Genomic DNA, 26,524 nt, shown 5'->3' with positions numbered 1-26,524 from the left:
TCCAACCTGAGCCGCGCAGAAGAGTGCCTGATGTGCCGTGACAGCTTGCATACGTGTTGTTATATTTAAAGATACCTGCCCTTTTTTCCCTTCCCTGCTAGACTGGCTGCACTGCAGGGTGCTGCCCTAAGGGCAGCCTGCGCTCCGGCTCACGGGGTGGAAACCGCTGAGCAGGGGAGGGCGTAAGAGGGGGAAGGATGTTCCAATTAACCAGACTGGGGGGAAATCGGGAGAAAGCTAGACTGTACTTCTGCCGGTTGGGACTTACTTCTACTTTGTTTTCAATGTCTCTGAAATAATCAAGAGAAAAGGTGGTGACCCCCCCCCACCCTTTCCTCGTGGGATGCAGTGACAAGAGCGGGGCTCTGGATGGGATTTTGCTCCCGGCACAGGGCCGCGGTGCTCCGTAACCTCCGATCAGTGATGTCCTGACTTGTTGGCCAAAACCCTGACCTGGCAGGGGCCCGTCATGTTTACCTGGTGCTTGTGAAGTGCTTTGAGGGTGTGAAAGACGCTCGCGTGAGCCTTTGCAAAGCAGCACTAATCGACACCTTTTCATCGATGTCAGTTGTTTGATCCTTTCATTCGCCTACTCTTTTTAAAAGCCTGTAACACTCCCAAACACTCTTAATTCTCCCCAGTTAATCTCTGCCCTTCCACCCCACCAATTGCTACGGGTTTCGGTCTCTTCCCGGGCGCCGGGTGAAGGTCCCCGTTGCGCAGGCACTGACGCCTGCCCGGCCCCCAGCATCTTCCCCGTCACCATGCTGTCAGCATGCTGGCCAGCCCCTCGAAGGGGATTCATCGCTCCGAACCAGCATCACGGTCCGTGGGAGCACGGAGGTTCCTGGTGGGTTGTTCTCGGCCGAAGCAGGCTGGGTGGGACGTGGGCTGTTGTTGCAGGATGCTCATTCTGTGGATCCCCGCACGGAGCAATCCTTTCACTCCTCAGCCCGCTAGCCTCGTGGAGATGCCCAGGTGAACAGAGATGGATGCATAGATTGTGCAATAACGTGAATGTTTATTCTTTTTATGGAGATAATGTCCAGGGTCTCTGGGTGTGGGGGCCCTGTGGTATAAAGTGTTGCCCAAAAATAGTCCCTTCCCTAAAGAGTTAATAATTAAGTATTAATATTCCTGCAAAGTAAGAAGTACACAGAGTTTTGCTGAAAGTTGAAGCTATTTAGAGTGATTTCTTTGCAAGGCTGAGGTATAACACGAGCTAGTGTCATACAGCTGGGACTGGGGTTTCGCAGCCCAAAAATCCACTAAGGTGCTGGACGCACACGTGGAGGCTCCCTCGCTCCTGCCGAGCACGGGCTGTTCCCTTCACTCGCATCCACCCGCAGCTCGCTGCAGCTGAGCCCCTCAGGAGCAAGAAGCTTTTTAATCTTTGCCCTGAGCTCAGCTCTGTGTGTTTGCTGCATTGTTTGCCTTTTTTTTTTTTTTTTTTTTTGGCTGCTTCCCATGTGCTCCGAGGCTTGCCTTTGCTTGGTTCTGACTCGGTCTTCAGCTGCCCAAACCCCTTGGGGGCACAAGAGCCATTAATTCCCAACGGAGCAGCTCCACTGGGTTGTGGTAACGGCATCGGATCGCTAGATTTGCTCTCGACCTATGATGCCCGTGTCTGTAACACCCTCTGGCTGTCTCAGGCAGTAAAGGCTGTATCTGCCCGCAGCCTTTGCACGCACCTGGGCTGCACTATGCGGATCTTACGGAAAACAGCTCAGCAGCCCTCCCGTGCTCCAGCACAGGAAAGTCTGGGCTTGGAAATAAAGTTGATGCTCTTTGCTGTTCTCAAGCCAGGAAAGTTTAATAGGGCATTTGGGGCTGTTAAAGCAAAGCTCCTGTCTGCAGATTCATGCGGTTCCTGCATCGCAGCCAGCAAGGCAGTGTCCCAGCCTGTCGCCTGACTGGGCTCGCTTTGTGTTTGCACTGGAAGGTGCTACGTGAAAAAGAAGCTTTCTTGATTGCCACCACATCAGCAGGTAGACTTTTTCCACCCCGTATGTCTAGACTCAACTCTTGGCGCTGGTGAGATCTGTTGCACTAGTCCTATAAAAGGGAAAATGACCTTTCTGAGCCACCTGAGTGATGGCATCGCTCTTCTGCTTATCCAGTCAGCCCTGCTGTGGTTTGCAAGTAGATGTTAAATACTAAAAGCTTCTCTGTACGACCGTGCCTATTCGGGATCACCTGCTCGAGGCTATGGCTAACTATGCACAGAATCCACCGAAACAGGATCATTTTATCCCAGCGGAGAGGGGACACCCCAGCCTTTGGGTTTGGGAGACTGCAGCAAACAACAAAAAAAACCCCAATTTGCGTGCGTGTAGAATAAAAAGTCTCTTTCAACTGGCTTGCTGCAAGGTGGACCGCACCGGTGTGACCACATAACCTAAAAACGCCAGCAACTACCAGGGTCTGGCCGAGCGACGGGGCCTCTGCGGGGACGCAGGCACGGCGGGCGGTGCGGTGCCCTCCCGACAATCAGATCTTTCCAGCCCTTGTGAAATTGTAGCTTGACAGCAGCAGAACTTCTTGACATGTTTTGATGTAAGTATAACACTGTATCGTAGTTACGTGGTATATGCCAATATGTTAATAGTGTATACCGATTAGTTAGAGTTTGCTAATGTACTACATTTCAATAAAAAGCAATTTAAAAATATGGAGTTTGTGAGCTTGTTGTCTCTCAAAATACAGGAGGATGAGAGCATTGCCCAGTGACTCCAGTCCCTCCAGTATTTCTTTTTTATATCTATCTATCTATCTTAGAGGACAGTGTGGAACAGCATTGTCAAAAGATCCATATTCAGAGAGGATCTTTCCCACTCTGCAGTAAATACTGTTTTATTTTGGTGTACTACTGCCTAGAAAACTCAGGCCATTAAAGGCCACATGGTTCAAAGTGGCTTATGAATATACAGGAGACACTAATCCACCTTCCCACAGCGTTTTCCCCCTGAAAGATGGCACGTAGCGAGCAGGAACAGAGGTAGTAACACAGAGAAGGATCCTTCAGCATCTTCTCCCAGCGCTCGAATCCTTCCCGCAACACATCCAGCCTTCGGAAACCACCGTGCTGCTCCCAAACACAGCCATGCCATCAGGATGAAGGCAGAGCCTTGAAAGCTCAGCCAGCTAATAAATATTTATATTACAGTAGTGTACAAAGGCTCCAGCTGGGATTAGGGCACTGCACTAACACAGAAGATAGATCATCGCAGGGTTAAAGGATTTATAGCCTAAAGCAAACACGGCATTCCCGCCTTCCTGGGAGCTGGGCAATAAGCACAGAGACGGTAGATGTCAACGTTTTCTGCTGTTGTAACGCTTTCAGAGTTTGCAGGGAGACGCTCTAATGGTTATTAAAACACGAACAGTGGTTCACTAAATTACTGGCAAGCTGCTCTGCGGCCAAGAGATGAGAAAGAACCGCATCTCCCACTCTCCTGTTTGCTGACCGTCCTTGGACTTGGTCACGAGCCCCACTTGGGTTCCAGAGCCACCAAATGAGGACCAAAATGAATCTGGCTGCCGGGAGGGGGATGCTGGGCACCCCGTCCCGGCGGGGCGCCGGCTGGCTTGCCAAGGCTGAGATGCTGTTGGTGCCCGGCAGTGCATGTGCTTCACAGCAAAAAGGGTAAATGAATTCCCATCTCCCCAGAGGGGCGGTGAAAGCACCGCCAGCCCCGGCAGAAGAGCTGGACGTGTCCCCACTGTGCAGGGGGCTGGGGGCAGCAGTTTGGAGAGGAGGCTGTAGCCCCCTGCAAAGCTGCACGGGGAGCTCCCTGCCAGTGAATCACAGCGTGTACAACGGGAAGGAGCATTTAAATGGTCTTAGTTAATGGCAGCTTCAGTGGGTCCCACGGGGTTGCACAAGTCTTATGAGGAGCGGCTGAGGGAACTGGGGTTGTTTAGCCTGGAGAAGAGGAGGCTGAGGGGAGACCTTATCGCTCTCTACAACTACCTGAAAGGAGGCTGTAGTGAGGTGGGTGTTGGGCTCTTCTCCCAAGCAGTCAGCGATAGGATGAGAGGAAATGGGCTCAAGCTGCATCAGGGGAGGTTTAGATTGGATATTAGGAAAAATTTCTTCACGGAAAGGGTGGTCAAGCATTGGAACAGGCTGCCCAGAGACGTGGTGGAGTCACCATCCCTGGAAGTGTTCAAAAAACGGGTAGACGTGGCACTTTGGGACATGGTTTAGTGGGCATGGTGGTGTTGGGTTGATGGTTGGACTGATGACCTTAGAGGTCCTTTCCAACCTTAATGATTCCTAGTTTTTACTTTCATTATAAATGATCCAGCCACCAAGCCAGGAAACATGAAATCATTACTCTCCCCTTAATTGCTTTAGTGGTGGACTTGGTAGTGTTAGGTTAATGGTTGGACTGGATGATCTTAAAGGTCTTTTCCAACCTAAACGATTCGATGATTTATCATCCGCCCGATTTTTTACTATAGAAGCGCATCGCTCTTGTCAAATTTGAGCCGCCCTGACAAAGCTTTCAGTGGAGGCTGAGGGCCCAGCGAAAGCCTTCTGCAGCACCCCAGGCACCGAGAGGCAGAGGTGCTGGGGGGACCCTCTCTGCAGAGCGCGGAGGTGAGCCCCGGCTGCCCACCGAGGACGCTACGGGGAGATGGGGAGATGGCACCGGCCCCCCACTGCGGGGAGCGGGGCTCGAACCCGCGGCCTCCCCGCTGCGGAGCCGCGGCCCTGGCTCCCGCGCCACAGCGGCAGCGTTGGCGCCGCCCCGCTGCCGTGAGGGGGCCGGGCCGCTAGAGGGCGCCGTGGCCGCCGGGCGCCGGCGCGGCCCCGTGAGCCTCCGGCGCGGCCCGGCCGCGCCCCCCGCGCCGCCTCCCCGCTGCGGCCGGGCCCAGCCGGGCCCCGCCGAGCCGCTCCGCCGCGATGTGGCTGGGGCCCGAGGAGGTGCTGCTGGCCGGCGCGCTGTGGGTCACGGAGCGGGCCAACCCCTTCTTCTTGCTCCAGCGCCGGCGGGGACACGGCAAAGGGGGCGGCCTCACGGGTGAGGCGCGGCGGGGCTGAGGGAAGGCTCCGGCCCGGCCCGGCCGCCTCGGGGCTGGCGCTGGGCGGGCAGCGGTGGGGGGACGACGCTCCCGCCCCGCTGCCGTGTCCCCGCGGGGCCCGGCCCGGCGCGGGGGGGGTGGCGGTGCTGAGGGGCCGCCCCAGGCCCGCGTCGCGGGTCCGGTCAGGGCGGGGCGGGAGCTGCCCGCCTCGGTACGGCGGCGGCTGCGGGGCTGGGGCGATCGGGGGGGGGGGGGGGGATGCAGGCCCCGCCGGCTGGGGTGAGCCCGCTCCGCCTTCCCCCTCGCTTCTCCCCGCTGTGTGAGACCCCCGGGGAGCCGCGCCCGGCCGCGGGGCGCCCTCGACAAGCGGCGGCCGCCGGTGTGCCCCGGCCCTCCGCCCTCCGGGCCGGCGCCGCTGGCCCCCGCAGCGGGTGGGAGCGGCGGGCCGTGCCTCTGCCCCCCGGCTGCGGCCGGGCAGCGCCTGGCGCCGGGGGGGTCTGGGCAGGCCGCCCCGAGCCCTGCTGCTGCGCGGCGGGGCCGAGGAGCTAACGGGGGCGGCGGGGGTGCTCTTCTGCCCTTGCCAGAAACGGCTGCTTCGTCGTAGTCGCGTTGCCTTGAATTACTGAGGTGTTTTCTTTGGCCCTGTGGTGTGTTTTTTCAAGATTTAGGGGGTGAAAGTAAGACGGAGTTTTTAATTAATATCTGTATGAAAACCGTGCTGCGCTGGGGCTGGAGGTGAAGTTGTGTGGGTGCAGCCCAAGGAAAACTGCCCCTGCTACGCCCGATAGCCGTGTTCGGTGGCGCAAACTTGAAATAACGTGACTGTGACCAAGGCACGGTGTTAACAATAACAAAAAATCCCCTCACTTTTAAAACGCCCCATTTACGTGCAAAACGCTTGCACGGTTAAGTGAATAACAAAAACGTGCTTTTTACGTTCGTGAATTATGCACAACCAGTTTCATGTATTAGCCCTGTTTAACCAAATACACTGACTACAGAAATGACGCAGCTGATAAACGTCTTAGCATGCTATTTCATCTTTTCGCAGTGTTCAAAATTATTTTGAATTACTCTGTTTTATGTAACATAACTTACTTGTGTGATTTTGCATGTAGACATATAATTGTATTCTAGAATTTCCCAGGTTTTTACAAGAAGAAATGACACCTGGTGCTATTCTGGAAACATGTAAACTGATCTATTCTTAAATGGTTGAATCTTTGAGCCAGTTTACTTCTTGAGCTAGTTTAGCTCAGCGAGAGAGTCGTCTTCAGAGCTCCTACGTGTTAAAAGCCACGTGTCCTCCTTAAGGAGCTGTACAACTGCAAGTTGACATTTTAGAGTTAGAATGTAGATACTCAGCCAAGCTGGAAATGTGTTTGAGTTGCTGTCGTACTCAAGTTCTTAAACATGTCTTGTTACCAGTCTGTATGTTGATATTTGACGCACTTGGTATTGTTACAGGAAGTATTCAAAATTACTTTTTAATCTGTATTCTGCCTAAAACTGTACCTGGAGCCAAAACTGAGACCCTGCTGTGCTGGGTACATAGGTATTTGTTTTAAGGATTACCAGATGAGCTTGCTAAGGATGGCGTTTCTCTTGAAGTATGATCAGTGGTATATTCCTAGTCTATTACTTGCTTTTGGATAGCCAAGAGAGAGAAAGGGGAGGAAGTAGCATGTTTCATGATAACGAATGAGATATGGATGAGTACAGTTTGCTCAGACTTAACCCAAACCGTAGGGATCAGAGCAGGAAATTGAGCCTCGGCCTCCAAACTAGCAATCCAGAGGAGCAACTGTGCTCCCTGTCCAAGTTCTAATGTTACAAAACTTGTAATCATGAGGATGTTGCAAAATTAATTTGCATTAAAGATGCTCATAGTACATTATCTAGAATAACAAAGCAAAGTATCATCTTAGATTTTCTATTTATCTAGTAAATAGACTTAATTGAGATAAATGGACTTGCTTTACAAAGTCTGGTGGCTGTCAGCATTTATGCTGGAAATGCCTGCTTTTTTATTTAACATTATATAAACACATTTTAACTTCTGTATTACCAAATTTTGATTCTCTGCCTTCTTTCTTTGTTTAATCAAAGTAGTTTAGAAACATCACTAAAACCTGTGAGTACCAGTTTTTCTAGAGCTATTTGATTCCATTTTGGATGAGTTACCTTACGTACTGTTTGCATAGGTGACACTGAAAGATACAGTGTTGAAAACTCTTCTGTGTTTTAGTTTAGTAGGCTTAAAAATTGCTATTAGCAACAGAAACCCCACAGAGGAACACACATTTCTCTTTTATTAGAAAACTCTCCTAGGAAGGCGGAGGATTATAATGGTGTTTAGTAGACATTTAATTGCCGTCTAAACTTCATCCATTACCAGTGGGATTGGCTGTAGTTGGATTATAGGTAATTTGCTTGCAGTGACTCGATGTATATATTCATTTTCTTGACCAAGTGCCGCTGCTCTTCCATCACAGCATACATGATATGAACACTGGCATTTTTCTGTAGTGTTGATCCCGTATTTTTACTTAACCCAGTTCTTCGTTTTGGTATCACATTGTTTTAATTCCTCTCTCTTTCCCTCCTAGGTCTTCTTGTGGGAACATTAGACGTGGTTTTGGATTCCAGTGCTAGAGTTGCCCCATACCGTATTCTGCACCAGACTCAGGACTCTCAAGTGTATTGGGCAGTGGCGTGTGGTATGTATTGATGTGACTCTTGTCAGGGGCTGGACTGGTGTTACTCTGTTGTCTGTTTGGTTCAGGTGACCAGTTATCCCGCATAGGAGTATTCAGTGACTGCTCAGGAAACTTTCTAGAGCTTCTGGTGGGGTAGTGGAAGATGCCAGAAATGACAAAACTTCTCAGTGTTGTTTAAACTGTAGTTTAGGAACTTAAGGCTCTGTAAAAGCTTCTGTTTCTGCAGATGTTAAGAATTTTCCTTCTTCCAAGGTGTATCTGTTTGCAAGGTCACAGTGAGATTGTTCAGAGAATAAAACTATGATGATAAGATTGCTGAGGGACAATGAGTGTTGTGCCAAAACCTGCTTACCAGGGACACGGTACAAGATGGAAACATGTAAGGTCACTCAAGGTGCCAAACACTCTTTGGGGAATCTCTTTATTGTCTTGATCCAGTTTATTTTTTTCTGCTATTTCTGGCCTGTAATAGATATATAGATATACTATCTCTGTAAAATATATTATAATGATATTTTTTTAAAACATCGAGGATCCTCAGCCTCTTTTACTTGAGAAATGTAACTGCTGTATTAGAATATCATGGTACAATCTTCTAATATCTGGTGGTGGATGTTGATTAAGGCTTTAGGTCCTGCTGGTGGCTAAAGAGAAAATATCTTCAGACATATTTGTTAGACCAACGTTGTTTATAATAAGAATCTTCACTTCTCATTTTGTGGTTGAGACGTAAAATCTGATCATGAAGTAATCATTTGCTAAGCCCACAGATGTTGATGTCATGTTTTCCCAGTTCCCATCTTCTCCACAGGCAACCAACACAATATTCTCCCTTGCAGAGCTACTTAAAATCTGCGGAAGAAAGGTTTAGAAGTTGCTGTGTTTCACAAAAACTCAGTTTCCCTTTTGAGGAGTGGCCTCACTCAGAGGCAGAGAGGAAGAAAGACAGAAAACAAAATGGCAGGCCAGAAACTGCACAGAAAAAAGCAGACTACTTAGTGGCCGCATACAGTGCAAATCTGAAATTTTATAGTATCTTGACACTCGAGGAGTGTGTTACTTTTGTACAATTTCACAAGTGTTTAGCTGATATCCTCTATATCTCAGTTACTTTTAAGTAACTTTTTTAAGTAACTTGTAAGTAACTTTAAGTAACTTTACAGCATGGTAAAATGAGATGGGCTATATAACAAGCAGATGGAGTTTGATAAATTATTATACTGGAGTAAATGTATTGTCTTCATCCAAAGCATCCAAAGCATTTTTTTCATCATATCTGGTTCTCATTTTACTATCTAAGTTAGAGTATTGGCATTCACTTAAAGTTATAAAATGTACATGGCTCTCTAGTTGAAAAATGCATATATTTTATTTACAATTTATCATGTATAAATACTAGTGGGCAGCATTCTGGTCATGCATGCAGCTTTGGCCTTCAGCACTTTGTTCGTACAACTCTCTCTGTAGGAATTGCAGAATTTTACTCCTTCATGTACGTCATTCTAATGTTGTTCTTAGAAAAACATCAATTATTGAGGCCTGGCTTATTTTAGCAATTTGTCTGCTGTCACTTGGTGAGAGATGCAGCTCATGAAACAAAACAGAACGCAGACTTTTATTCCTCTGCCATTGTTGCTGGACCTGTGGGTTTTTTCCACAACCAAAGCATCCTATAATTGATAATTCTGTGCCCTTAAAATAAGCCATTTCCTATTACTCAAAATCATTTATGCTTTAAAAACATTGTCAGATGGCTAGGAGAGATGTCAAGTAAACTTATACACAGAGGCAAAATTAAAAATATTTGTTGTCTAATCCATTGGGCTGTACACACAAACTCAAATTCATAGCCCTGCAGTCCTTTGAAACAAGACAGCTTACTTGCTTTTAGTTCTTGGTTTCAGGTCCTGGAGTTATTTTTGCTTATGAAACCACAGATTAGTTGGCGTTGGGTTTTGTGGTTAGGTATCCAACTACAAATACATGAAGACTATTTCATTGCTGAAGCTGCCTCTTAAAAAAGAAAGTCGTGCAGAGCAATAGCTGTAGGGACCTGCTTGTGTTGTCTGCTGCTTTCTTACTTTCCATCATTAACCACATGGAGGGGTCTAACGCACTCACAGAGAAATCAAGTAGTGGGAGTCATGCTGTTAACATTTTTAGATATCCCACTGCTTTTGTATGAAACTTCAGAAGATAAATTTACTGGAATTTGGCAAAGAGAAACTTACAAATGTCTTTGATTTGCATTTAGACAGATTTCTTTTTGTCTGCATTTAACGATGTTTCTTATCTTGCTAAAAAAAGTTGAACTGTTGGTTTTATTTCTGCATTTTTTTCTGTCTGCAAGAGAATATAGTGATAGCCATTAACAGAGAGGAAGAAATCTTTTAGTAAACACAAATCTTTGAAGTAATTAATGGCAACTAACTAAGGCAACTTTCTATAGAAAAGTTCTTTAAATGGGTTACACAGTGAAGCTTATCCTTTGTGAACTCTCGTGGACTTTATGGTTAAAGACAACTAACTCAGAAGTTTTGCTGACGTTTTTATTTAAGAAAGCAAAGAGCTTTCTGACATGTGAATGGTTTGGTTGCTTTTTGTTTTGGTGTTGTATGCTCTCTGCTGACCATTGCCTGTGGAAAATGGAACCTCTTTGTAGGTGTAAAAACTTCAGTTGTTCTGAAATGTCAAGTTTCTTCTGCAAGTTCATTATTTTTGTTCTAGAATACCAGGAATTAAAAGAGTACTTCTTGTCTGGAATGTAAGAATGCTTTTTGTCTGTGGAAAAAAGCTGTGTTTGGTGTGCGCAAGCAAATAGGATGATCTGTTGGTAGTGTGCTGATTATCTTTGGTGACAGTGGAGATGTTTCATTAGAAACATAATGTTGGTGTATATAAAATACCCTTGATACATATACAGTTGATATGTTTGATTTGTCCTGATTGCTGTCTGGTAATTATTACTTCCCTGCTGTGAACCTGGAGGAAAAAAGACCTTGTTCTAATTTCTTTTTTCTTTGCTATTCCCATCATCTTTCACCCCTTCAATTAGGATCATCTCGTAAAGAGATCACAAAGCATTGGGAATGGCTGGAGAATAACTTACTGCAGACCCTATCCATCTTTGATAATGAAGAGGATATCACCACCTTCGTCAAGGGCAAGATACATGTAAGCGACATTTTTCCCTGAAGGATTACCAGATCCTGAGAAAGAGTGGGGAGGTGGTTTTAAGAATTTTTTTACCCTTGGGAGGGAGGGAGTAAGAGCTCCATTGCAAAACTTCTCTCTGCTCCCTTTTCAGACATACATACATTTGGAATTGTCATGGAATGCATACAGTATTATCAGCATCGTGTTACAGTCACAACACTGGACAAGTATATTTTGGGGGGGAAAGGTTATGAGCATTAGATCTCAAGGAACAGCCTGCTTAGGACGGTCCTACTAATTAAAATATAATACCTCTTTAAAATACTTGCCGATTATACCTTTGACGCAGAGAGAATGTTTAATGAGGGTTCATCTAGCAACAAATACGGGAGAGAGAATTCTAGTTTGCAAGCAATGTACTTGCCCTGCCATGATGCTCTAAAAGGCGTCTAGGTTGTAAAGGAACTGCACCCCAACTTCCACGGACTTCTGAGTCAGACAGGGGTCTCTGCTTGTTGTGCAGTTAACACGCTTCAGATTCCCAGCCCACAAATTCTCCGGAGTAGAAACTTATTAATACAGTTTTTTATTGAACAGCAGCAGCTTGAGTCTTTTCCAGTACTCCAGTCAGATTCTTTGTATTTTCTCTGTGTGTGTCTTGTGTGTGAGAGAGATTGTGGTCATTTGTTTTTAATTCTGGCCAGTCAAGATCTGACAGACCGCGGAGTTCTGCCCTTCCTGGCAGATGATCTTCTTCCTGTTGAAGAAGCATATTTGCAAGTGAAAATAGACTTCATTTCTCCTGCAGGGTGTTCAGAGTGTTAGCAGGCCAGCTGCGAGAAACTCGGTCAAATGCTAAACATGAATGCTTGCTGCATGCGCTCAGGAGCAGATCCCAGATCGTAGACTCCCCAACTATCTGACTGCTCTTTCTACATGTCTTTACTATTTCTCTAACGTGACAGGAGAAACGATAACTGCTGTGTTGTGTTTCTTCTTTCTGTCTTCCGGACTGCTGCTGTGACCTTCTGCTGTATATTATGTCTGTCAGCAGGCATGTTCCCTTCCATTTCTTCTCTCTCTCCTCCCATGTCCTTTCAGGGAATTATTGCTGAAGAGAACAAAAATGAGCAGCCCCAGAGCGAAGAGGATCCAGGTAAATTCAAAGAGGCTGAACTGAAGATGCGGAAGCAGTTTGGGATGCCCGAGGTGGAGAAGTTGGTCAATTACTATTCCTGCAGCTATTGGAAGGGGCGTGTACCCAGGCAGGGTTGGCTGTACCTCACCGTCAATCACCTCTGTTTCTACTCCTTCCTGCTGGGCAAAGAGGGTGAGTTACAACCTTGCTAGTTGTTTTTCTGCCGTTTCCCATGATCTTTTCGATGCAATTGATATTTTGTGTGAACTTCTTTTTAAGCTTACAGTTTTTTTCCTTTTAGGAATCCTTTGAGCTCTAGCTCAATGCATAGATCAGTCCTTGCACTCATAGGCACTTCAGTGATGTTTAGACTGAATGCCTGAGTCAGTTTTCAAAACATTTCTCAAGCTGTACAAGTACACCTGAAGTTTTACTTCAACTGGATTAGAGAACCAAGCAGTATTTTTACCTTGGTGAGTTTTATTTGGAACCACTGCCAGGACCGAGTATTTACAAAGCTTGAACTCCTGAGTCCAAAGCTAATTTGCCTGTAAAGAAGGAATGAAATCTTGAGTAATTGTGGTTGAAAGCATTACTGGATGGGAGATAGTCCTTTTGGAACTGCATTATTTCTAGTCTAGTTAATCCCAAAGATTATTTCCAAGTATTTTTGGAGAACCCAGTAAAAGTATGAAGAAAAGAATTGTCCACGTGTAAGAGGGGAAAAATGCTGCTACATTGAGAGCTTGCTTGCTGCTTGAGTTTAATTTGTTTAATTTCTGTTTGGTTGTTGTTTTGCCTCAAATTGTAATAGTTTAAAACTTTTTTTCCCAGTGACACTGGTGATCCAGTGGGTGGATGTAACCCAGCTAGAAAAAAACGCTACACTGCTGTTCCCCGAGTGCATTAAAGTAAGCACAAGGGACAGTGAACTTTATTTTTCCATGTTTCTCAACATCAACGAGACATTCAAGCTGATGGAGCAGTTGGCTAACATTGCTATGCGGCAGCTATTGGATAATGAGAGCTTCCTACAGGACAAGTCCCTCCCAAAGCCCAGGAAGCCTCTTAAGAACATCTCTGCATTAAAAAGGTATATGTTTCCAGCAGTGAGAAGACAGATAACAGGGGATCGTAATAATAAATCTGTGTTACTGTGTAGCTCCCAGGTGCCACTGGGGTTTTCTCACTCTAGGGGCTGCATCACTTATTTCAGTCATTAGCCCTCTGCCTATTACTTTTTTTTCCATCCCAAGTTGGTACTGAATTCACACACACCCTCATGTCTTTCTCATGCATGCCTAGGCACTGTCAGGAGGAATCTTCAACTAGAGGCTGTTGAAAATCCTGTTTTTAAAAAAAAAAGTGTGAAAGAAGAAAATTACATCAGCCCCTTTGTCTGAAGTTGCAAGATTTATAAAAAGTAACATACGTTTATATTGTAATAAATCCTCCCACTGGGGACTGTTCTCTGCAGTTTCAGAATCTGATGTAACATTCAAGTTTCGCAGATGCACTTGCATATTTTGTCTTGTATTGCAGGACATTCCTTGTCAGTGAAGCATGTCTGAAGGCTGAAAGAGGAGTCAGATAAGGGGTGGCATCTCAGTTAGAGAAATGAATACTAAGAATACACAGCGCAGTCTGAAGGTTGTGATTGGAACAAACACTTAACATTAGTGTTTGAGTGGGTTTTTCAAGTGAGGAAAAAACTCTGGGGGCTACTCTTTACTTTTCCCCAGAGACCTGGATGCTCGAGCCAAAAATGAGTGCTACCGTGCCACTTTCCGGTTGCCCAAGGATGAATGCCTGGATGGACACACAGACTGTACCTTGTGGACACCATTCAACAAGATGCATATTCCTGGCCAGATGTTTGTTTCCAACAATTACATCTGTTTTGCCAGCAAGGCAGAGGAGGCCTGTCATCTCATCATTCCTCTCAGGGAGGTGGGGATCTCTTAGCTGTATATTAAGACTACAGGCCCTTCTTGTCTTTTGTGTGCTTCTACTTTATAGATAATGGAGAATCTGCTAGATCCAAATGGCCCTTGTCTTTGTCTTCTAGGTGACAATAGTTGAGAAAGCAGATAGTTCCAGTGTCTTGCCCAGCCCTCTGTCCATCAGCACTAGAAGTAAAATGACCTTCTTCTTTGCCAATCTGAAAGACCGAGATTTCTTGGTACAGAGAATCTCTGACTTCTTGCAGAGAACGCCATCCAAGAAACCATGCAGCAGCGACAGGGAATGGAAGTGGAATTTGGCTGATCATGGTTGCGAGGTACTAAGGAAATAGCTGGGAGGAGCGTTTGTCAACTTTTCAGAGTAATGCTCCTTACAGTGCGTTAACAGCGCTCACAATGTCTCTTTGTTAGACAATTAGCAGAGGGAAGAAGCTGCCTGAGCTAAGATGCTTTTATGTACTGTTATTCAGGAAGTTCCAGAGTTGCCTTCCAGCAGCCCGCTTGCAGTTAGCCCCACATCTGCTCTCGGCAATCGACCTGTCAACTTCTGTGCGGGGGAAGTGCCAACAGCCTCGCAGGGACTACTCAAACTCTTCAGAAGAAATTCCGAGGAGCTCATGGGACCCAAAGGGGTAAGTAATATTTTAACTTAAAACAATTAACTTTAAATAGTTTGCAGTAGGTTGCAGATTTCCTGTCCTGTTCTGAGACTCTGAAAATGCATTTTATCCCTGGTCAGTCCTGCAGTATCACTGCTGTGTCTGTCACAATGATAGTGCTGCATAGATGTAACCTGACCATTGGCTTACTTTATCAGCACTAAGATACCTGAAATACTTGACTAGAGGGGGAGAATTTACTGTTACTGTGCTTCTGGGATGTAAATTCATGTCTGTGAAGAACTACGTTTCTTCAGATCAAGCAAGCAGGGAACTGTTATCTCTGCTTGCTAGTTAATCGTCTCAGACTATGGTTCTGCTTGCATTTATGTAGACATTTGCAAGGTGTAATGCCATTGCACAGCCCATGTTAGCGTTGTAAAGACTTTAAGCAAGGTCAGACTGATTCAGAACAGTGTAGATTAGCATACACCATTTTATTCAGCAGGAAGAAGAAAGGCTTTAAATGTCACAGTGCATTTCTCTTGTGAAGTGTAGGCCTGAGTATACCCAGAAATCACCTGTCCTACAAACATAAAAATGCATTAATCTCCTAAAATGGCCATATTTGTTCCTGTGAAGGCAAAGGAGAAGATGAAGGAAGAATCTTGGAACATTCATTTCTTTGAATATGGGCGAGGGATGTGTATGTATCGCACTGCCAAGACTAGGGAGCTGGTGCAAAAAGGAATCCCAGAGAATCTTCGTGGAGAGCTGTGGCTCCTTTTCTCAGGTAGGAGGTTTTGCTGGATACCTTGACAGCTAGCAGGAATAAGCTTTCTGCACATCTCAAAGGAAAAGGTACACATCTTAGCTCATTTCAGAAGAAATTAGTTGCAAGTTAACTCCACCTGAATGATACTTTGTGGTGTTTTTGCCAAAAAGGCAGTGATTGCATTCCTGAGATAACTTATTTTATGAGCGTAGTAGCTCTTTGGCCTCCTTTATCTGCGTTTCAGTGTGGGGACCTAGACTCTAACATGATGATTTAACAATGAGTTTGTTACTATACTTTCGTATCTATTTGTAGTTCATGTAGTGCTTCCTGGCTGCCTCTTCTCTGAAACTGTGGGCATAAAATCTGTATTCCAAAGCTCAAGAGGTGAAGCAGTATTTGTTTGTCGTTACAGGGGCTTGGAATGAGATGGTGACTCATCCTGGTTACTATGCAGATCTTGTGGAAAAGTCAATGGGAAAGTACAATCTTGCTACAGAGGAAATTGAGAGAGATCTGCACCGTTCTATGCCAGAACATCCCGCCTTCCAGAATGAGTTGGGAATTGCTGCCCTCCGGAGAGTCTTAACTGCTTATGCATTCAGAAATCCAACAATTGGGTACTGTCAGGTAAGAAAGAAGTCTCAGACTTGTTAGTCCTACACGGTGACCATGACTGACTTGGACTTTTTCTGCGGTTTTTTGTTCAGTTTCAAACTTTTCCTTCATGCTGTCCATGTGATGGTGTGAGAGTAGGAAAGAAGTGGTAATGTTGCAAGATCTCTTAACTGTCCTTTGAATACAGCATTTAAATAGACTTTGCACATTTCTGTTAGGTGTAATGGCAGACTCTTTTACTAGTTTTCCTGCTAGAGCTTTCCCTAGTTCAGCAAAAACATCTTCTAGTTTCATTTAAAATACCAATTAAATCGTATAAATGATGATGCACATGGGCGGTATATTGAAAATGAAACCAGTTGGTCGTTTGCAAAACAACTCGGTGGAAATTCAGAAATTCAGATTCATTTTGTGTATTGCTCTGGTATTAGAAGTTCTCATTATGTTATCTGTTATGACCAAATTGTAACAAAACTTTTTATGAAAACTTTGAAAATTTTACTTAGTCACATTGATTAATGGAAGTGCTTGACAAAAAGTAGTTATATTATTTGCTGCCTTGCAAACAAAGGAACTGAAACAGGAAGGTTAGCTGTCTCAAGATCATCTATTGACTCAGATATCACTAAAAGGTGGAAATAGATGTGAGTCTCGGTGACAGTTTTGCTGTATTCATGCTTTTTAAGTTTAGCTGGTCTGTAATGACAGAGCTTTCATGAACATTTTCATGTTTCTCTCCTATATCTGCATATTTAACTCTGCCGGCTCATAGGCCATGAACATTGTGACATCAGTACTGTTGCTATACTGCAATGAGGAAGAGGCTTTCTGGCTCCTAGTGGCTTTATGTGAGCGGATGTTGCCGGATTACTACAACACAAGAGTAGTGGGTAAGTCTGTCAAATTCATGCTGGAGCCTGGATTGTCAGCTACAGTTGCACCAGCATCTCTCAGGAACATTTTGTTGTTCAGAATGAATTAAATGTGGTACGTTTTAAAGACGATGAAGCACAACCCTGTTCCCTTTAAAGTTGCAGGTGTGTGATGGAGACGTAGGAAGAGACACTACAGGCTACCAAGGTAGTAGTACTACCTTGTAGTAACAAGGAAGATGAAGTCACTAAAAATTGGTAGCAGGAGGGACCATTAGCAGTAAGGAGGCATATCTAGAAGAAAATTACTGGGTTATTTTTGACCCATCTGAATGATATATTAAATCTTTGGAATAGGCTCCCAGGAAAGGTTAGTGAAAGCACTGCTTCATGGGCTTTTAAAGTTGGTCTGTATAAAAGAGAATAGTTTGATGTAAATACCATAATATCAGTAATCCTCCACCCCTCCTTTCAGGGAAAATGCATAGATCAATGAGAGATTCTGTTTCTGCATGCTCTGCAATGTAGGAATAGTCTCTATCTACATATGTTTTTATTGAGAACAAGGAACAAATCTAAATAAATGTGTTAATTTTAGTTCTAATGTTAAGAGACTTCTATGAAATTAAAGTGAACTTACACTATTTTGTTTAATAATTGATTAGCTTGGGTATAGTACTATGATACCACCAGTTTGAGTTCTACCATTGTTTCTGTTTGTTTTCCTAGGTGCATTGGTGGACCAAGGTATCTTTGAAGAACTTACACGAGAGTACCTTCCACAGCTGTCAGAAAAGATGCAGGACCTGGGAGTGATTTCCACCATATCCCTTTCCTGGTTTCTTACTCTCTTTCTCAGTGTCATGCCCTTCGAGAGTGCTGTGGTCATTGTCGACTGTTTTTTCTATGAGGGAATCAAGTTTATCTTGCAGGTGTCATTGGCCATACTGGATGCCAACATGGAGAAGTTGTTACAGTGCTGTGATGAAGGTGAAGCCATGACTATTCTGGGCAGGTACCATTCATTGTTCTTATTTATAACTGAATAGTAACAGCACAACAGCTGAAATTAAGTTTTGGCTCAAGTATGGAGGAATCCTGTATTTCTGGAATTGTTTGCTTTGTTTAGGCATGGTGGTGTTGGGTTGACGGTTGGACTGATGATCTTAGAGGTCCTTTCCAACCTTAGTGATTCTATTCTAGTTTTACTTTCATTAGAAAATAATCCAGCCACCAAGCCAGGAAACATGAAATTAATTATTACTCTACCCTTAATTGGTTTAGTGGTGAACTTGGTAGTGCTAGGCTAATGGTTGGACTTGATGATCTTAAAAGTCTTTTCCAACCTAAATGATTCTATGATTCTATAATGCATTCCTGCTTCTCAGTTTGAATTTGAACTCCTAAGGGTTCTTTATCCAAAATTCACAGAACAATTCTGATCTATTATTAAGAACAGATCCTGGCAGGAATTGCATTCTAGAAACATAAAACTTTATCAAGCAGATATCTCCCAAGTCTAGTAAATGTAGGAATTTCTTGTTTGAAATGTGAATCTTTTTTACATGCAGCAAGATCTTCAGCTTACTACTTGAAGCCCGCTTTAAAAGGAGTAGATACCCCAAAAATAGGGTGAAGATCAACTTTACTTCAGCTACATTGAGGGTAGCATTGCACGTTAGCTGGGAAAAACTAAATTTTCCTACGTGTTTAGATTAGTGATACAAAGGAAGTTGGGAATGATGTGTTTAGGATATTACTTCTTTTCCTGGACACTAATCCTGGAGTCTTGCATCTGTTCTGTTTTTTCCCCACAGATATTTGGACAATGTAGTTAACAGACAGAGCGTCTCTCCCCCTATTCCCCACTTGCATGCCTTACTGACGAGTGGAGATGATCCGCCAGTTGAAATTGACATCTTTGAACTCATCAAAACATCCTATGAGGTAAGGTTCTGGCTTAGTTTTTGACCAAGAGTAAGTACTGAAAGGCCACAATAAGGTCTCCCCGCAGCCTTCTCTTCTCCAGGCTGAACAACCCCAACTCCCTCAGTATGTCCTCGTAGGAGAGGGACTCCAGCCCTCGGATCATTTTTGTGGCCCTAAACGCACCTCTGCACTGGTAGAGGAGTACCTCATTATTCATACTGAGAACAAACTTGTAAGAAATTTGTATGAATGGTGGAAAGAACACAGGCAAGAGAACTGGTGTTTGACAGTTCTTCTCTGCTACGCTGTGGTAAATGCGGATTCATTTCTCTTTTATCTCCTTTTCTTCATCCTGTCCCCTTCCAGCTGCTTACAGCCAGGAAGCTATCATTTTGCTGGGTATTCTGTTTGTTTCTTCAAATCTGCCATCTCTGTTTGTTCTTGGTTTCTTTTATAAAAGAGTGTCCTAGTCAGCAGAAAAGCCTGTTAACTTTGGTGTTTCAAGCTAAATCTCATATGGGTCCTATTAAAAAACAGGACTGGAAGGAATGACCACCTGTCTGTTCTCTTATCTCTGCCACAGTACAAGATCTGTATTTCTGTCAGTCCTGACAGATGCTTTTTCAGCTGTTCTTTAGAAACCTCTGATGTTGGATTTCTCATGAATTCTGAATTACTCCTCTTGCAGGACAAGGGTGAATAGGGAATAGAGCTCAAGTTTTTTCCTCATCTTTTTGCTGCTGGTACAAGGTTTCTAGGGCTTTTAGATCATCTCTGAGGGGATAGTACACTTGTTAAAGAACATGTAATTGAACGGGCATTGTTCTTTCTTTAGGAGATGATGCTGACCTGGTCTGCTTCCTTTCTTGTAGAAATTTAGCAATTTGAAGGCAGATGACATTGAACAAATGCGTTTTAAACAAAGGCTGAAAGTGATCCAGTCTCTGGAGGATACAGCCAAGAAGAGTGTGGTATGTGAATCCCAGATTGAATGAGCTACCAAATGGCATATTAATGGAATGTGTTTTGCTGTAAGCATCTCGAAAGTTTGCCCTGTAGCAGACCCAGTTTTAAGTGACTTAAAGAATTACACTTAATGTGAAAGAAATGGATTTACTGACTGGAATAATGGGTTTTCTGTTTTCTTCACATGGTTCTAGTTAATCTAATAAAATGGATTGAAGTGCTAGAGCATGACTGGATGAGGTATTTGGCATGGAGAGAGATAAAAACCACTTGTAGGTTTTGTAGTAGTCTCCACTGCTCTGTTTAACTACTTGCCTGGAATCTTTGAGAAGAGCTAGCCAGCAGATAATTATTTTCCTGCCATTTAGAGAGTATGCTAGCATGTTAGGGAATTTTACAGAAGGGTTCATGGCCAAAGGGGAGTATCCATATCTGTTGCAATTATCCTTCATGTCCTAGGTGGAGAACCTTATCCACTTGTTTCTTTCACTGTTGTTTTTCAACGCATCCCAGTCAAACATATGAAGATAAAAACAAGAGGGAGGGGCCACACAGCCTGCAGAGTCAGGTCTGCACAAACAGGAAATAAGCGCAGTAATTTTTTTTCTAGCTGCTCAAAATGTCAGCAGTTTCTGCTTGACCAGAAACTGTCTTCCTGACCTGTAATCCATAGCAGTTCCCATTGGTATTGGAATGGTTATGTTTTCCCTCCCATCCTGTGTCATATTTCCTTGCACTTGTTCTCTTCTATGTTACACGGATTTTTCAGTGAGTCATACTTCATTTTTCTAGCTTTGAAATAAATTGTTCATTCTATTTTCTTCCTAACTATAGGTCCGAGCTGTGTCTAGTGACATTGGTTTCTCTATTGAAGAACTAGAAGAGCTGTATGTAGTGTTCAAGGTAAGAAGCTAGAGTGAGGAAGAATGTGTTCTGACACAGAGAGAACAAATATCAAAGTAATCTGAAAGGGAGGCAATGACTTTGCTTTGATTCTTAATCCAACCTATCAGAAACAGATACTGCATTGTTTTACATATCGTTATACACGGTGCCAGTGAAACTGGCCCTATTACTATCTGATTCCCCCCGCCGCCCCCCCTTCAAAGATGGCCAAAACATATTTGCGGTATTTGAATGATACTTATTCAGAAAGAGATCGTGGAGTCAATGGAAAGGAGTGTCACATAGCACTTAGAGAAAGCTAGGATTGACTGTATTTTTTATTCTCGGGTTTGCCTTTCACTTGCTCTGTAACTGTGACAAAATTACTTAAGTGTTTTACCTCTATTTGTCAATGTATGTGTTTTTAAGAGAGTGATACTACCCAGCTGCATTTACCAAAGTCACTGCAAACTCAGTCACACTGTGCTGTAGACTCGGAAGGAGAGGCTTAGTTCTAAAACCTGCATGTTCCCTTTGCAGTAAAACCTGAGTGTCATTTTGTTCAAACCTGAAACCATGGGGTTTGTATTTTTCACTTAAAATTGTTCTTTGTGCTTTTTGTGAAATCCCTGTCGCCTCCTTCATTTCATATTATTTTGTAGTGAAGTAACACTAGGAATAATGGGGGAGATAAATGGTGTGTCCTGAAATGTCTCCTCTTTGCTTATGCTTACTCAGTGCTATAACAAAGTCTTGATTCCTGTGGATTGTTGTAGCGTAGTATAATCTGACCTATTAATCCTTTCCCTCCAAAGGCAAAGTATCTGATGAGCTGTTACTGGGGAAATAATCGTGCTGCAGCTGCCCGCCGAGATCAGAGTTTACCCTACCTGGAGCAGTATCGCATAGACATGGAGCAGTTCAAAGAGCTGTTCATCAGCTTGACCCCCTGGTCCTGTGGCGCACATACGCCCGTGCTAGCAGGGCGTTTGTTCCGGCTTCTGGATGAGAACAAGGATTCTCTCATTAACTTCAAGGAGTTTGTGACAGGGATGAGTAAGTGGTGTTTTTGGAGATGATGGAATATTGCAAAAATTGTTTGTGTCCTTTTCCAAGCAGAGAACTAAAAGGAGATAATGGTGATCATGAGGGGAGGGTGAGAGCCTTACAGGAAGCCTCGGACAGAACAAAAGATGCCTTTTTGCTGCTAGGCAGTCTCCCTTTTTGGGAAACGATAGGTGGCAAACCAACAAGATGCAGCTTTGCTGTAGATTTCTTTACTGCTTCTGCACAGGGCTTTGTGCAGTTAGCGTTTCCTCATTGCACGTGAACTCATTCTGGTTTGAGCCTGTGAGCAGAGGGTGATTCTTTATCCTGATTGCTATTTTCTTAACCGTTGTTTTTTTTCTTCGCAGGTGGGATGTACCATGGTGACCTCACTGAAAAACTCAAAGTACTTTACAAACTGCATCTGCCTCCTGGTGAGTGATTGCTTTCATATATTGGTACTATTGAGCACCATCTGTTCTGACATGCAATTGAAAAGGGATGCCTCATGAATTTTGATAATGAAGTGGGTGATACTGCTGTTAAATTAGCTTAGAGATCTTAACATTTTCTTCTCTGTAAATACAGCTCTGAGTCCAGAAGAGACAGAGTCTGCTTTGGAGGCCACAAGTTATTTCACAGAGGATGTTACAACAGAAGGTAATACAATGCTGCTGCCTTTACCTCTCAGTTTAGCCAGGAGTTGCAGCACAAATCCATGTGCTATGAATAGTGATTTTTTGCAAAGCATGGTCTCATGGTGGCAGTATGTTAAGATTGCCAGTGTGTTTGAGTTTGCTGTCTTTGTTGCATGATGGGAAAGAAGTTTGGAGCTTAAACTGCTCAGTGCCCATTTCATGCAGGACCCCTCTGAAGCACAGTTACAGACTGCTGAGGAGGAGCAGTGTGCTTTTACCAGCCCCTGTCTCCCACCATGATTTAGGTTATCACGCAAGTCTCATTGTCTCTCTTCTTGTTTTTGTTTTCTTCTCTGTGTCTGTCTATGCCTGGCCTTTTCTTCTGTTTTATCTGGGATATTGTCCCCTCAACCCCTTTTTCTGCTGCTCAAGTATCTCCTTTTGTCTCAGAGCTGGATTTCTGCCTGCACTGTGAGTCTCAAGGTCAGTCCATGGATTATATGCATGCATTGAGCATGGCTATAATGCTGATACCATCTGCCAGCACCAATGTGCTATTTAAAATACTCTGAAGTTGCTGCTGCTGCTCCTCTCTCATGACACTATGAATAAAGTGCTATAAGTAATTAGATACCTTTCGATATATTCTACCTATTGTGTTTCAACCTTGGTCAAAATAGGTTTTGTCCGGCTTCTTTCAGTGGAGTTTATCTCGCCCTAGAAAGTGGCGGGGGGTGGGGGAAATACGCTCAGAGCGGAGTGGGGGGGGGTGCTAGGCTTGCTGGCCTGGGTAGATGATACCTGTGCCTCCTCCACAGTCTTCTAATTTAAAGGAATAAGGATGCATGCCATTGAATTGTAAAACTGTTAGTAGACTAATTTACTGTATTTCTTAAAATATAATTTTAGGGATTGACAAATAGGAGGTCAAAATATGTCATTTGTGCTAAATTTTTACCAAAATATAATAATGCTCAAAAAAAAAAAATTTGAGTAAGTAGTTGTGCTGTTTGGTGCTAGATGACTAACTTAACAGTCTGAGTTGAGCCAAGATTTCCTGTAAAGTCTAATGACAATATAGGGAACCAGAAACAAAGTTTGTGAAGTTAGACTCTGCAAATTACTCCCAAAGTGTCAGTTCGGTCAATGAATAATGGTGAGTGTAGATATTAGTCACATATGTGCTCAGTGGTGGTTTGGTTTTTTCCATTCATTATCTTGCTTTGGATAACTGAACTTCTTTGTCTTTAAGCCATCACATTGCTTACCTGTCTTTCATATCTGTGTTTCACCCTTTCTCTTAAGAGTTCTGCCCTCTACCTCAGCTCTTCAACTCACTTTTTCAGTGTGGCATTTTATCCAGTTCATCCCATCAGCCTCTTGCTTCCATCCTGTTCTGTTCACTCCTCCAAACATGATGTGGGAGTGTGAGATCTAACTTTCATTAAATGTATCCTTGTATGATTTGAATTTGTATGTGAGTTTTCTTACGTTATTCATGTGTCATACTGCTGAAAATCAGCTATTAACCATTCTTTTATAATTCCATAATTTTTTAGAAACCCAAGAAGATAAAGGAAGGACAAGTGAGAATGGTCCAGATAAAGGTAATTTCATCATAAATAGACCACATTCTAGTCTTGTCTCTCTCATATTATGAACCGTTCATTGTCCTTTGCTGTATCAAGGAGACCTTTCAAAGTGTGGACAGAGTAAAGTGGGATGTGAGCCGGGAAATAAATCTCTCTTATGCCTTACTGCTCTGACTCTTTTACATACCCAGATCATAACATTTGTAAATCATCTGTGGTAAGTTGTCAACTCATAGAGCTCATTTATGAGAAGTCAAGCTGATGCAGCAGTGTTAAAATGTTTGCTCTACTGAGCTGGATCAGATAAACCAGCAGAAGACAATGCAGCCTTCCTGGTAGATGCTTTCCTGAAATGTCAATAAAACCTGCTTCCAGCATGACTTCTGCTGGCACAGCATTCACTTTTTAAGTCTGAAACCATTAACCACCTGACAGGAGTGGCTTGGTCTTGCCTTGCAGAGGAGAAGGGTACCAGTCCACAGGACTATAGATACTACCTAAGAATGTGGGCCAAGGAAAAAGAGTCCAGGAAAGAAACCATTAAAGATCTCCCCAAAATGAGCCAGGTAAGAAGTGAATGTGAAGGTTTCCAGTTAGATGACCCACAGCTTAGTGGGGAGTTCAGCAGTATGTGCAGCCATTTTGCCAGCATACTCAGTCCTTGCCTGTAGATTGCCCTGCTGTTCTGCTCCGGTGAGCTTTAGAAGCCTCTAATTCCACACGTTTGTGTTGAATTCCTCAGTGGACATGGACAAACTGCTTTGTTTCCACCAATCAAATGTATTTGATTCTCTCTGCCTCCCAGACCAATTTTTCCTGTAAGAACTGTGATCTGTGTTTTCCCTCCAGAGCAGTATGTTTCAACTATGCCATCAGTCATATAAACTCACTTGGCTCTCTTGGTTTTGCATTGCCTCAAGTTACAGCTGCTTGGTGGAGAGCGAAGAATGTGGTTACAGGAGAGTCTGATGACTGGTGTGATCTTTTCTGTCTCTAATTTCTTTGATAGGTGCTATTTAAACCAGTTTGGAAATGCTTAAAAGCTGTCCACAAAAGAGTAGCAGGACAGAAGTAAAATTTTAGGTTTTCTCAGACGTGAATATGTGAGTACTATGTTCATCTGTCAGCAAAAAACCCCACCGCTATTAAATTGCTAGCTGCGTCTCAATTTAGCCGCTACAGCAGAGAGAGAAGAGTTTGCCCGTATTGGACTGTTCTGAATCAGTACAGTAAGTTTCCACTTACTTCGTGGGGAGGCAGATAAACAGTCAAGATGGTGCCTGTTGCTTCATCTCAAGAAGCATCTGGATGATGCTCTTAGTCGTATGGTTTTTGGTTTAGGTAGCCCTGCGAAGAGCAGGGAGTTGGATTCAATGATCCTTATGGGTCCCTTCTGACTTGAGATATTCTATGATTCGATGATCTGCCACTGTCAGCTTTTTTCAGCCTGAAGTATGATTTTTTTGGTCTTTGTCTTTTAAAGGAACAATTCATAGAGTTATGCAAGACCCTTTACAACATGTTCAGTGAGGACCCGGTGGAGCAAGAGCTGTACCATGCGATTGCCACTGTAGCAAGTCTCCTTCTGCGAATTGGGGAGGTTGGGAAAAAATTCTCCAACAGGCCCATGAGGAAGTCCGAGGACTGCAAAGCAAACAATACCCAAGATCCTGTGAGTGAAGAGGAGTCACCAATATCTGAACAGAGTCAGAATTTAGCAGTGGAGCAGCAACCCCAAGCTGACCATGAAGACAAAACCTGTGGAGATGCTCAGCCTGAAAAAACACAGCAGGAGAACCATATGCTAGGAGATGGGTCAGGGGAAGGACAAGGCTCTCCTTTACAGCTGCTATCAGATGATGAAACCAAAGATGATATGTCCATGTCTTCCTACTCCATGGTCAGCACAGGCTCCCTGCAGTGTGAAGACATTGCAGATGACACAGTCCTGGTTGGTTGTGAAGGCAGTAGTTCAGCTGCCAGGTATGGCAGTACCATTGATACTGACTGGTCTATCTCCTTTGAGCAGATCTTGGCTTCCATGCTGACGGAAACAGCCCTTGTAAACTACTTTGAGAAGAAGGTCAACATTCTGCAGAAGATCAAAGATCAAAAGAAGGTAGAGAGGCAGTTCAGTTCATCCAGTGACTATGAACTTTCCTCTGTGTCAGGGTGAACTCAAGAAAGTGGGAATTGTCTTTGAGAGATGAAACAGGGAGATAACGTGGCAGATGGCAGGATGGTTTGGTATTTTTTTGTTTAATCAGAGACCAGTAACTACACAATTACAATAGAATCCAATCGATAAGGGGCTTCTGACAGTGACTGTTTTGTGTAGGTGCTTCTTTGGCTACTCTGGCTGACAGAATTAGATTTACATTCTCAAGAGCCATTAGGACCTAATAGCCCCTGACATATAGAATTACCACCATAAATTATGCATGTCTGCCTTTTGCTATCTTTTATTTTAATGAAGTTTTATTTCAGGCAGTAGCTGCTGCTTGCCTGCTCTTGTTTGCTGTAGGTTCCTGGGTAACTTGCACAGCAGACGCAGCCTGGCTTGAAACGACGTTCACCTCTGGCTGCCAATCTGA

The 26,524-nt window shown here is 44.0% G+C and overlaps 1 protein-coding gene across 3 annotated transcripts; it reads left to right on the top strand.

The window, feature by feature from the left end:
• Positions 1-4,912: 4,912 nt before the first annotated feature.
• On the top strand, positions 4,913-26,178 carry TBC1D9B (TBC1 domain family member 9B). 3 transcript variants are annotated; one of them, XM_075715939.1, is made up of 22 exons: positions 4,913-5,030; positions 7,641-7,751; positions 10,807-10,925; positions 12,009-12,237; positions 12,880-13,138; positions 13,788-13,995; positions 14,114-14,326; positions 14,480-14,641; positions 15,251-15,401; positions 15,799-16,013; positions 16,774-16,891; positions 17,603-17,888; positions 18,691-18,820; positions 19,675-19,773; positions 20,603-20,671; positions 21,469-21,709; positions 22,069-22,134; positions 22,289-22,360; positions 22,771-22,821; positions 23,898-23,945; positions 24,390-24,496; positions 25,414-26,178. In XM_075715939.1, exons 1-22 carry the CDS (start codon positions 4,913-4,915, stop codon positions 26,104-26,106), a joined length of 3,765 nt encoding a protein of 1,254 aa, XP_075572054.1. In that variant the 3' UTR covers positions 26,107-26,178. The 3 variants fall into 3 exon arrangements, with proteins under 3 accessions (XP_075572054.1, XP_075572053.1, XP_075572055.1); XM_075715938.1 differs by having other exon boundaries at positions 22,750-22,821; XM_075715940.1 differs by lacking the exon at positions 22,771-22,821.
• The last annotated feature ends 346 nt before the right edge of the window (positions 26,179-26,524 follow it).

This window comes from Pelecanus crispus, chromosome 8 (assembly GCF_030463565.1).
Source record: "Pelecanus crispus isolate bPelCri1 chromosome 8, bPelCri1.pri, whole genome shotgun sequence".
Classification (NCBI taxonomy): domain Eukaryota; kingdom Metazoa; phylum Chordata; class Aves; order Pelecaniformes; family Pelecanidae; genus Pelecanus; species Pelecanus crispus.
The sequence above is the reverse complement of the archived record's forward strand: the minus strand, read 5'-3'. Positions and strand labels throughout refer to the sequence as shown.

Excerpts from the sequence above, each read along its gene's own strand:
- TBC1D9B (XM_075715938.1), top strand. The coding sequence starts at position 4,913 with ATGTGGCTGGGGCCCGAGGAGGTGCTGCTGGCCGGCGCGCTGTGGGTC. Across the intron at positions 14,642-15,250 it reads AGCTCATGGGACCCAAAGGG|GCAAAGGAGAAGATGAAGGA; the intron begins GTAAGTAATATT and ends GTTCCTGTGAAG. Across the intron at positions 15,402-15,798 it reads GCTGTGGCTCCTTTTCTCAG|GGGCTTGGAATGAGATGGTG; the intron begins GTAGGAGGTTTT and ends TTGTCGTTACAG.